We start from the raw sequence: 11,425 nt of genomic DNA, 5'->3' as shown, positions 1-11,425 counted from the left end.
AGAGAGTCTGCTGTGGTAACATTTTGAGAACCAAACAGGTTGGTTATTTCCACACCAAAAGAACCAACGTCTATTCGCTCTTTTCTTCATCTCCACAGATTACCCTCGTTATAGTAACCGCCGGTGCTGGGTTTATGACGCTGTAGCTGAACCACGCTTGTTAGACCTTCCAAACCCGTCGAGATGACACATCAGACTGCTTTCCATAGGATCCTATCACGTTCAAAAGGCACTTTCCACGGCTCAAGCTTTTTGGTTTCAACAGACTCCATCAGCTGGATCCACGTTGAGTCCATCTTTATCACCGCGATTGGACAATTGTACTCCACTGACCAGCACGGCAACGATTACTTGCTCCTCCGCGCGCTCCAGTCCTGCTCCATACAAATTATACCGAATGTGCAAAGCTTGCAGTTGCAGCAACTGCAGCAGACCCAGCCACAGCTGCTACACCAACTACACACATCGTCAACTTCCACCTCGTCCGTTTCCACTGCGTCGTCAATCCTACCGACTCGAAAGAACAAAAACAAAAAGAATGGCGGCGACACCAGCACGCCCGAGGAAGACCCGCCCACGGTATTCATCAAAACATTTGCCAACGACAAGTTGTACGTCAAAATCGCGTCAAAGACAAACTTTGGCAACTTGATAGGCACCTTGATTGCCTGGCAGAACTTGAAGCCGGAGGGCTTGGCCAAGAAATGGTATAGCGAAAACAAGCAGGTTGTTCCACCGTCCAAATCTAGTGCCACTCCTTATGAATTGCTAGTATGCCGGTTCAAATTATACGGTCCGTTGCCATACAAGTCAAAGAACTTGAACATCATCCTGGGGCCGAGAGGGCCAATCTACCAACCCAAGATTGACTCAAACTTCAATAGCAGTTTTGATGACTCCGTACTGAACCACGCAAGTGAAAACAACTACTACATCAACGAAGGATGGTTTTACACAATGGGCGCATTGAACTCAAATGGGATATTGAACTTTATAAGCGAGCTAGACGGCACTTTGCTATACTCAATCGATGTAAAGTCGTTATACTCAACTGAGATCCGCGAGATCCACAACTCCATCTTCAACAGCTCCAACGTGTTGTTCTTGGGCCAGTTGAAAGAACTCCGGCTAAATAATACTATCCGTACCACTAGCACTCTAACAGCGGACCAGTTGTTGTTGACCCCGTTTTTATCGCGCGATGGCAAGTGCATTGCCAGTAACCAAAGAGTGTACATTGAGTTTCCCTTGCATATAGATCTCGAAGATTGGTTTGTGGGGCTTAACTATTTTGCCAAGAGAGAGTACATTGGATCATTCAACAGCGAGTCCAAACCGGTCACCACCGCAAATTTGCACCGCACACCAACGGTTTCAGACTTTTCACGCGATCACTTTCGAGTGTCGAAAAACATTTCCGTTGACATCATTGAAGCCAAGTTTGAAACAAGCAGCGTCGATGCGGCAAAGGGGGGCAAGATCTACGCGGAAATCAGAATGTGGGGCTACCCTTGGTCACGGACGGCAATTGTGAATCACACAGTCAACCCGTTCTGGAAAGAGGAGTTTCTGACAAACTTGCCGATATCCACGCAAATGATCCACATTTTGATCAAAACATGCAGCAACCCAAACAATGGACATTCTCCGTCGGATAAGATCATTGGCACTATTTACGTGACGCCCGATATCTTGACAAAGCAAATCAGCACTAGCTCCACCATCATGACCAGCACCAATTCGCCCTCCACCGGAATCAAAGTCAAGTCCATTCCAATCTCGACAAGCTTTAATAGCAACCGCAGTCTCGATATCGTCAGATTGACGATATACGACCCATGCAACATCCCCATTGGCAAACTCTTGCTCCAAGTCCACCTCAAGGAGTTCCACATCCCAAGCAGTCTCCATTTCAAAAGCTTGGAGTTTTTGCTCAAGAACGGACCAATCGATGAACTCGTTCATTTTTTTAATGAAAACGTTGCCGCATCTGAATTTGAGCGCGTCAGTGTCATTTTGCTCGACATTTTCCAGTGCTTGAACCAAGAGGAAAAGTTTTTTAAGGTGTTGATGGAGATATCACTTGCAACACTTGGGGATAAACTCACCAATGGTTCCAAGAACACGTCCCAGAGCAATGTGTTCAACACGCTTTTCCGAGGGTCGTCCATTTTCTCCAAGGCGTTGGAGAGGTACAACATCAGAATCGGACAGGAGTATTTGGAAAAAGTGTTTGGGGACTTCTTTGCAAAGATCAATCGCGAGAAAAAGAATTGTGAAGTGGATCCGCGGTATGTAAGGTTGCAAGAGAAAGCGGCGCGACATGGTTACCCGGAAGGAGACGTGCCTGATCTGCTTGGTGGTAGCAGTGATGAGGAAGACGATTCGGAGGAAGAAGATAGCAATGAGAGGGACGAAAGGGTCAAGCAGATGGTGGAGAATAACTTCCAAAACTTGTACGCCTATGCCGAAGAGCTCTGGCACAAGATCTACATCACATCCAACGACATCCCCCAGCAGATCAAGACGCAATTGAAAAACTTTCGAACCAAGGTGGAGTTGTTTTGCGCGGCAGACGACAATGTCACCAGCTTAAACTGTGTTAGCGCGTTTATTTTCCTCCGTTTCTTCTGCCCGGCAATACTCAACCCGAAACTATTCTATTTAACCAAGAACCACCAGACGGGGGTCACCCAACGCACCTTGACATTGATTGCTAAAGTGTTGTTGAACTTGGCCAACAGACAGGAGTTTAGTCCGCATAAGGAACCGCATCTCGTCAAGATGAATGCATTTTTAAGAGAGCACCAGTCTGAAGTCTACGAGTACTTTGATAGGATAACGGGACGCAAAAACGATTTCAATGAAAAGATTCTTGATCTCAGTCATGAGGTCAAGAGGTTCGACTTGGGGTTGGATGAGACATCGCACGAGTTGCCCACGACGCCGTACCTCATTGACAAGTATTTGCGAATGACAGAGTTGGTGCACATGTTGGACTTCAACACCATTGCAGCGCACAAGATGAATAGTCAACCGAGCTCGCCAATGGCAAGTCCACAACGAAACGTGGGTGCAGCCTCTAAGCCCGGCTCGGCGCAGCCGCTGCCCTTGATTCGCGATAACGCTAGCGACAGTGACCACTCGATAAACCTTGAAGGGATAAACATGGATGGAGATCTCAGCGATGACGCCGTGCAGGAGAAGCTTTACCAAATCGGCTCGCTCGAGTTTGAAAAGCTGGAGTTTTTGAATCTACATGGTGGGAACGAGACTGAAGGGTTTAGCAAATCGCTATACAACGGCAACGAGGAGATTTTTTCGTTTATCAACTCAAAGGTTTCGCTAAAGGATATCCAGATCCAAAGCACAAGGATTATGAACAAGATCCATAAGTTGGAGAGTTACCTCGAGGGGTGTGAGTACCCATCAAACTATCTATCTGTGAAGGAAAACGACTATGTATTGTGGCGTGGGTTCACTAACGACGTATTGAGCAGGGCCTGGTTGGACGTGTCACGAAACATGATCATCTCCTCGGATCTAAACTTACATTGTGCTAGTGGGGGGATCGTCGGGGTTAGCAATGGTGGTGGAAGTGGAGGAGGTGTTGGCGGTGGCAGCAGCATTGGCGCTGGTGTTGGTAATCTTGGCTCCAGTTACAAATCTATAGTCGACGACAACGCGTTGGCGTCGTTGAAGTTGAAGTTTTACGGCGATGTCCATCCTCAGCATAGATCAACATCGTCGATATCTACATTAACAATAGACCGAAATGGGGCTGCACTGCAAAGCGACGATATGGGAAGCGTAAGAGGAGGGAGCAGCGGCAGTATCATGAGTGGACAAAACGGAGGCAGAGTCAAGAGTTCACTTCGCAAATGGCTTTCACGCAAATCAAGCAGCGCAAGTTGACTGATAACGAGGGGCTGTTAGAGTTGTAGTGTTATTTTGTAATAATATGTTTTATGATCACGGGACTGATGAACCGAAGCAGTTGGTAGCGGAGTAGTAACTGCTCAGCTCAGTAGTGTACTTTTCGCACCGTTTTGCAGAAACTAACCACGTTGTCGTCTTTTGTCGCTTTTGGCTGCGGCTAATTAACCGACAAAGGAAGTTTCGACAAGTGGTTAAAGCCGATGGGAGGTGTTTGACGTAACCGGGTTGCACTAAATACATGCTACTGACAGATTGTCAAAGAGCAGGAACAATAGAGCAGCACAGCAATACAGATATCTTCAGGATCACTCGGGGACCACGCTACCTTGCTTAGCCAAATAGGGGCCGGAGATGTTGTTTGGAAGAAACCCTATCCTCAGACCAAGCGAGCGGAACCATGGACCGTGTAGAGATCATGGCAATGTAGTCCAGCCCCAACCCACGCTTTTCCAAACGCTCTTATCACCCAGTTTCAAGCACGAGATGGCGTGGGTGGCGGTGCAAGCAGCTTTTGCAAGAGACACGTGTGTGTTTGATAATGCATCCGAAGCCTCCATACGATTGCTACCCACGTCAGCAATGCGAAACAACGACCATCACGTGACCTACAGAAAAATCTATTTTTGTTGAGTTTCGCTTGGTGTGTGGGCGGGCTGGGCGCGTAGTGGCGGTCTATAACAACATGGTTGCCAACGATGAGAGACCCAAGGCATCAAGTCTGGCCAGGGTGTAGCATTTGGATTCGAGTGACTCCCTATGTGGTGTTTCGTTTTTACGAGATGGACGCTCGGTTTGCCTCTTCTAGGCTGGGCTCCCCCATCGGCTCCAACTCGCTGGTGTTTTCAACAATCCGCTGGCGCAGGGAAAAAAAAAAATGTTTCTTTCTTTTTTGTTGTTGTTGTAGTTTTCATATAAAACATCTCTGTATTCTCAACACTCTCTTTTATTCCCACCACTGCTATAGATAGAGACACACATCCCACGGCACCACCGCATTCTTTGCATCTCATCTGTGTTCAAGATCTCCAGAGCCACACGGGAGAGATCTTCATCGGACATACAGTCACGGGATACCCTACCATTTTAGGCACTTTGGTCTACTTTTTTTTTTTTTCTTTGTTACTGATTTGTTTTCAAATTTCAAACCCCACCATCAACAGCAACCCACTTTGAGTCACACTAGCTTGTTTTAAAGATGACAGCGGATAACATGAGCCAGGTTTCAGAAGATGTCTTGTTGGAGTCGTACCCGCAAATCACCGCACCTAGTGAGTTGACCGGCTTCACTTCCAACTTAACAGAGGAGCAAGTCGAGGCGGTGATTCAAATGCGCAAGGACTTGGTCGAGTTGGGGTACGCGCAGAGATTAGACGACGCCAGTTTATTGCGCTTTCTCAGAGCTAGGAAGTTCGACTTGGCCTTGGCGAAGGAGATGTTTATCGAGTGTGAAAAGTGGAGAGACGAGTTTGGCACCAACACCATCATGAAGGACTTCAAGTACGAAGAGAAACCCATTGTTGCCAAGATGTACCCCACTTACTACCACAAGACAGACAAGGACGGCCGCCCTGTTTACTATGAAGAGTTGGGCAAAGTCGACTTGAACAAGATGCTCAAGATCACCACCCAGGAAAGAATGCTCAAGAACTTGGTTTGGGAGTACGAGGCCATGGTCAAGTACCGTTTGCCCGCGTGTTCCAGAGAAGCCGGACACTTGGTGGAGACCTCGTGCACGATATTGGACTTGAAAGGGATATCGATATCCACCGCATACAACGTCATTGGCTACGTAAGGGAGGCCTCGAAAATCGGCCAGGACTACTACCCGGAGAGGATGGGTAAGTTTTATTTAATCAATGCCCCCTTTGGCTTTTCCACTGCATTCAAACTATTCAAGCCGTTCTTGGACCCAGTCACCGTGTCAAAGATCCACATTTACGGCTACTCCTATACCAAGCAGTTGTTGAGACAGATTCCTCCGCAGAACTTGCCCCAAAAGTACGGCGGCATGGATCCTGCCACCGACGATGAGTTGTTGTTGGGCGATGTGGGTCCATGGAGAGATCCCAAATACATTGGACCTGAAGGCGAGGCACCAATGGCATAAAAAAGAGAAAAGAAAAAAAACATACGTCGAGAGACAAATCACTCACGACCTCTGCAACGAGGTCTTGTCGGTTGAGTCGATCATGAAACAGGGATACCAGATTATATACATACAGTTTTGTACTTTACTTCAGGGCTTTTTCAATTGATAGGCAAAGTTATCTTATAGAGAGATGATTCGTAGTGTACTCTCGTGTCTTGCTTACAGTTGCTTTCATTCGGATTTGTATACGAGTTTCCACTTTTGGATCTTTTCCGTGTTGAGAGCGCGCCGCGCACACTTCCGAAATGGGGCCCCTGGCTGCAAAATATGGATTCCAGGTTCAATCCTAAACTCTTGGATAAACACACCAGGCAATAATAACTACAAATACTCTACTCAAGAACGAACCGAAAGGCAAAGCAAAAGCACAGATCTTGCATTGCCTTTTTTTTTTTTTTCTTCATTCGTGAAACAAGTCAGTGGGTTCTTCAATGGTCAACCGGGATTCGCCAAAACAGCTCCGCGAGAGCCCCGATAGCACATCCACTTCGCTTGTGTCTACGGCTCAGACTGCCACCGAGCAGACGTATACCCCGCCAACGACGTTGGATCCGCGCTTTTTCCAGCCGTTTGGTAACGGCAAGTTTGATTACCTTGAAGAGCCAGGCTACTACCTCGATGAAGCCTTGTTGCAGACGAAGTCTGAAGACGTGCAAGTGGTTCGAGAAGTGGTGGCTCATGCGTCACTGGCACCGCCAATGCGTTCCCGCTACTGGAGATTGCCATTTTGCAAACTGAACTGGCGGTTTCTTGTGGCCGTGTTGGTGGTGACTACGGTTTTCGCTGCCGCGTGCGCGTATGCTATAACGGCAAGCATCATGCTCAACAACCCCATGCGCAACGGACACCGGTTGGAAAAATTGACCAACAGAACATATACTCAGCTCAAGGCCATTCGTACCAATCTAGTCGATCCCGATAGCCCTGTGCTGCCTGCAAAATCAAGCTGGACGTTGGTGTTTTCCGACGAATTCAACGTCGAGAACCGCACTTTTGCCGAGTACGAAGACCAATTCTTCACGGCGGTGGACTTGTACTACCAAGCCACGCAGGACTTGGAGTATTACCTGCCGCTGATGGTCACCACCAGAGACGGCTGTTTGGAAATCACGTTTGACAAACACAAGGTGGGGCAGCAGCTGTACGTTTCCGGTATGGTTCAGTCGTGGAACAAGTTGTGTTTCAACAAGCAGGCGCGGGTGGAGATCCTGGTGCAGATGCCGCGCCTGGTGGAGAACGGGCTATGGCCCGCGGTGTGGTCGTTGGGCAACTTGGCGCGGCCAGGCTACCTCGCGTCATCCGACGGCGTGTGGCCCTATACGTATGACGAGTGCGACGTGGGGATCTTGCCGAACCAAAGCACCGCCAATCTGGGGATGTCCTATTTGCCGGGACAAAGGTTGAGTTCATGCACGTGTTTCGGAGAAGACCACCCTAGCTTGGGTGTGGGTCGCGGTGCGCCCGAGATTGACATTGTGGAGGGGTTGTACCATGGCAACAAGTACTGGGGGGTCCAGACTGTGCAAGTTGCGCCCTTTGACGAGTGGTGGAGACCGGATTACCGGTTCGTGGACATTGCCAATGTCAACAACACAATGGTTAGACAAGACGTTGGCACGGTGTACCAGGAGTCGATCTCGCTCGAGACCCCGGTTGAGATTGACGGGTTTATCCGGTTCGCCATGGAGTACGACACCAAAGGCGGAGGGTATGTGCGGTTCGCTATCAACGACGTGGAGACGTTTACATTAAAGGGCGAAGCGTTACATGGAAACCAGTGGATTGGCCACAGGCAAATCTCGCGCGAGCCCATGTCGCTTATCTTCAACATGGGCTTGTCGAGGGTGTGGAACCCCGCGTTGAGTCTCCGCAGGTTGGACTTGCCGGCAAAGTTCTTGGTGGATTATGTGCGAGTGTACCAGCCGCGAGACCAGGTGAGCTTGACTTGTGATCCGGAGGACTATCCTACGCTGCAGTATATCAGGGACCACATGCGCGCGTATGTGGATCTGAGTCTACACGATTGGAAAGGGGCCGGGTTTGCGTTTCCCAGAAACTCTATTGCTGATAGTTGCCCGTGTCCTGGTAGGGTGTTTTCCAGAAACTGGGAGTAAACCGGGGGGTGGGGGGGGGGACCCCTTTTGGAAAAGTGGCTGCTTGGGTGTGGTGATTGCAAAATTTGACAAGTGACACAAAATCAACTTGTTAGGTGATTCCTTTTTTTTTGCTCTGGTGGAGCCGATGTCAGGAAAAGGGTTCCGGTTTGGACATACTACTCGCAACAGATTCATTCTAACCATTTGCAAAGACAGCCACCACGCTAGGTTTCAAGAATGTACTGTCCCACGCTGGTGCTATTGGTCCTCTTGTCCGCCTGTCTCACGCCGTTATTAGCAAAGACTCACCGTTTCAACTGGAATATAGGCTATGTCGACGCTAACCCCGATGGGGTCTTTCCAAGACGAATGATTGGAATCAACGGCGAGTGGCCTAATCCGATAGTCAGAGTCAAGAGGAATGACCGGGTGGTTATAAACTTTCACAATGGACTACCTGACCGCAATTCGTCCTTGCATTTCCACGGACTTTTCATGAAAGGTCAGAATGGGCAGGATGGACCTGAAATGGTGACGCAGTGTCCCATTGGGCCTCTGGTTAACTTTACATATGACTTCACAATTGGCAACCAAACCGGCACATACTGGTACCATTCCCATAGCGGCAGCCAGTACGGCGACGGCTTGAGAGGGATGTTTGTCATCGAAAAAGACGATGAGGAGAGTGTGCCGTATGTCTATGACGAGGAAGTGGCGTTATCCGTGTCGGAGCATTACCATTTGGAGACACCCGTGATAATGAAGCTGTTCATGTCGCGGTTCAACCCCACGGGTGCCGAGCCCATTCCGCAGAATAGCTTGTTCAATGAGACAAAGAATGCCACTTGGAACGTGGTTCCGGACAGGACGTACTTGCTTCGTGTGGTCAACATGGGCTTGTTTGTGTCGCAGTATTTGTTCATTGAAGACCACGATTTGGTCATTGTGGAGGTTGATGGGGTGCCCGTGCAACCATACACGGTGGACTCGCTATACATCACTGTTGGCCAACGGTATGCTGTTCTTGTAAAGACCAAGCCGGGTGCAAACAGGAACTACCGGTTTGCCAACGTGTTGGATATGACCATGTTGGATGAGGTGCCCGAGGACTTGCAGTTGGTGTCGACAAACTATGTTGTGTACAATGACAAAGTCGACAACCCGGGACACTATCCGTACCACGATTTCGAGGAGACTGTTGGCCAACTAAAAGGGTTTAATGATTTCGAACTTGTGCCTCTCAGTGGCGAGAGGCTCTTGCCCGAGCCGGACATGACCATCCAGGTCAACTTTTCAATGGAGGTCTTGGGCGACGGTGTCACTTATGCCTTGTTCAACGGCAAGTCGTATACTCCACCAAAGGTGCCCACTTTGTACACCGTCTTGTCAAGTGGCGAGCTAGCTGCAAACCAAGAAATATACGGGACAAACACCAACGCGTATGTCTTGCACGGAGGCGAGGTGATTGAACTAGTGTTGAACAACCAGGACGACGGCAAGCACCCGTTTCACTTGCACGGACACAACTTTCAGGTTATTGCGCGTAGTGAAAATGACCCTGAAGAACCAGTGGTTTACGTTCCAGACCATAGGGGCCTGTTGCAGTTTCCCAAAGTTCCAGTCATTAGGGATACAATTGAAGTGCGTCCCAATGGATACTTCGTGCTTCGATTTGTGGCGGAGAACCCTGGGGTGTGGTTCTTCCACTGTCACGTGGACTGGCATTTGGAGCAAGGCTTGGCTTTGGTCTTGGTTGAGGATCCGCATGAGATACAGAAACTTCAGGGAAACATAAGCGATAACCACGCAAAGGCGTGCAAGGAAGTTCAGGTACCGACACAGGGTAACGCTGCCGGACACATGAGCTTCCTTGATTTAAGAGGTCAGAACTTGCAACAACCACCGTTACCAAACGGGTTCACCGGGAAGGGATATCTCGCCATGGCGGTGTGCACATCGATTGCATTGTACGGGCTAGGGTCGATTTACAATTACGGAATAGAAGACGTTTCGCAAGATAATTCTGCTGCTGTGTTTGAGACGTTGCGTGCGATACTTAATGAGCATGACGGTGAATAAACAAAGCATAGGAAGCCATGCTGGGTTAGTACATGTATGGTGCTCGCTAATGTCTTCTCTGACTCGGAATAATGAAAATTGCGCGCGCCTATCACGATGATACTTTTTGCAGTCGACAAGATTGTAAAAGACTGAAAAGTAGACCTTATCCTCTCCTTTTTTTTTTTCAAGGTGAGGGTACGTATGCGTTCAGTAAGAGCTAGGGTTTGCAAGGAGAAATGCGACGACGGCAAGATTATTGTGCACAACTATGGTGCTGGTGGGAATGGATACCAGGCCGGCTATGGCATGGCCCACCGTGCTGTGCTGCTGGCTCTTGGTGGGTATAAAGTATAGGTCTTTTTTTTTTTGAAATTTCGCAGAAAAAATGTAGCAGTTTGCCGAGATAAGGCGTAAACCCACACATCCAACACCACACCCCAGGAACAAGTTACTTCTAATACATCATGTCGCAGATCTTTGAATGGGCCTTCGGGAAGAAGCTCACTCCGCAGGAACGGCTTCGAAAGAATCAAAGAGCATTGGAAAAGACGCAGAGGGAACTCAGTCGGGAAGTGACCAAGTTGCAGCAGCAAGAAAAGAAGCTCATCAGTGAGATTAAAAAGTCGGCGAAACAGGGGCAGATTTCCAGTGCCAAGATCCAAGCAAAGGATTTGATTAGAACCAAGTCGTACATTCAAAAGTTCAACTCCATGAAGGCGCAACTACAGGCGATATCGTTGCGTGTGCAAAGTGTACGGTCCAACCAGCAGATGGCCATGTCAATGAGGGACGCTACACGCGTGTTGAGTGGTATGAACAGGTCAATGAACTTGCCTCAGCTATCGAGAATCGCGCAGGAGTTTGCCAAGGAGAACGACATGATGGACCAGAAACAGGAGTTTATGGATGACGCCATTGACGACGCCATGGCGATGGACGAGGACGAGTTGGGCGAGGAAGAGCAGATTGACGAGATCTTGGGCAAGGTGCTTGACGAGATTGGGGTTGACTTGAACCTGAACTTGAATCTAAAGGACACGCCCACGGGTGCGCCCTCACATGGAGAAGCTGTGGGTAAAGTAGCTGAGAGCGTGGGTGCCCACGGCGGTGCCGAGACCGTGGAGGACGACTTGCAAGCTAGATTGGACAGTTTAAAGAAGTAAAGTGACTACATAATGCC

At 48.9% G+C, this 11,425-nt stretch overlaps 5 protein-coding genes across 5 annotated transcripts; all 5 read left to right on the top strand. All coding sequences in view use genetic code 12, as the record gives it.

The window, feature by feature from the left end:
* Nucleotides 1–183: 183 nt before the first annotated feature.
* On the top strand, nt 184–3,915 carry LODBEIA_P31110 (uncharacterized protein; the record flags this gene model as incomplete). Its single annotated transcript, XM_066973186.1, has 1 exon — nt 184–3,915. One exon carries the CDS (start codon nt 184–186, stop codon nt 3,913–3,915), a length of 3,732 nt encoding a protein of 1,243 aa, XP_066830049.1.
* Nucleotides 3,916–5,134: 1,219 nt separating this feature from the next.
* On the top strand, nt 5,135–6,046 carry LODBEIA_P31100 (uncharacterized protein; the record flags this gene model as incomplete). The annotated part of the gene is made up of 1 exon (XM_066973185.1): nt 5,135–6,046. One exon carries the CDS (start codon nt 5,135–5,137, stop codon nt 6,044–6,046), a length of 912 nt encoding a protein of 303 aa, XP_066830048.1.
* Nucleotides 6,047–6,519: 473 nt separating this feature from the next.
* LODBEIA_P31090 (uncharacterized protein) lies at nt 6,520–8,202 on the top strand (the record flags this gene model as incomplete). The annotated part of the gene is made up of 1 exon (XM_066973183.1): nt 6,520–8,202. One exon carries the CDS (start codon nt 6,520–6,522, stop codon nt 8,200–8,202), a length of 1,683 nt encoding a protein of 560 aa, XP_066830047.1.
* Nucleotides 8,203–8,421: 219 nt separating this feature from the next.
* On the top strand, nt 8,422–10,263 carry LODBEIA_P31080 (uncharacterized protein; the record flags this gene model as incomplete). The annotated part of the gene is made up of 1 exon (XM_066973182.1): nt 8,422–10,263. The coding sequence occupies one exon, from the start codon at nt 8,422–8,424 to the stop codon at nt 10,261–10,263; it is 1,842 nt and encodes a 613-aa protein (XP_066830046.1).
* Nucleotides 10,264–10,709: 446 nt separating this feature from the next.
* Nucleotides 10,710–11,408, top strand: LODBEIA_P31070 (uncharacterized protein; the record flags this gene model as incomplete). The annotated part of the gene is made up of 1 exon (XM_066973181.1): nt 10,710–11,408. The coding sequence occupies one exon, from the start codon at nt 10,710–10,712 to the stop codon at nt 11,406–11,408; it is 699 nt and encodes a 232-aa protein (XP_066830045.1).
* Between the last annotated feature and the right edge of the window lie 17 nt (nt 11,409–11,425).

Source organism: Lodderomyces beijingensis, assembly GCF_963989305.1.
Source record: "Lodderomyces beijingensis strain CBS 14171 genome assembly, chromosome: 4".
In the NCBI taxonomy this organism is placed as follows: Eukaryota; Fungi; Ascomycota; class Pichiomycetes; order Serinales; family Debaryomycetaceae; genus Lodderomyces; species Lodderomyces beijingensis.
Note: the sequence above shows the minus strand (reverse complement) of the source record. Positions and strands in the feature narration are given on the sequence as shown.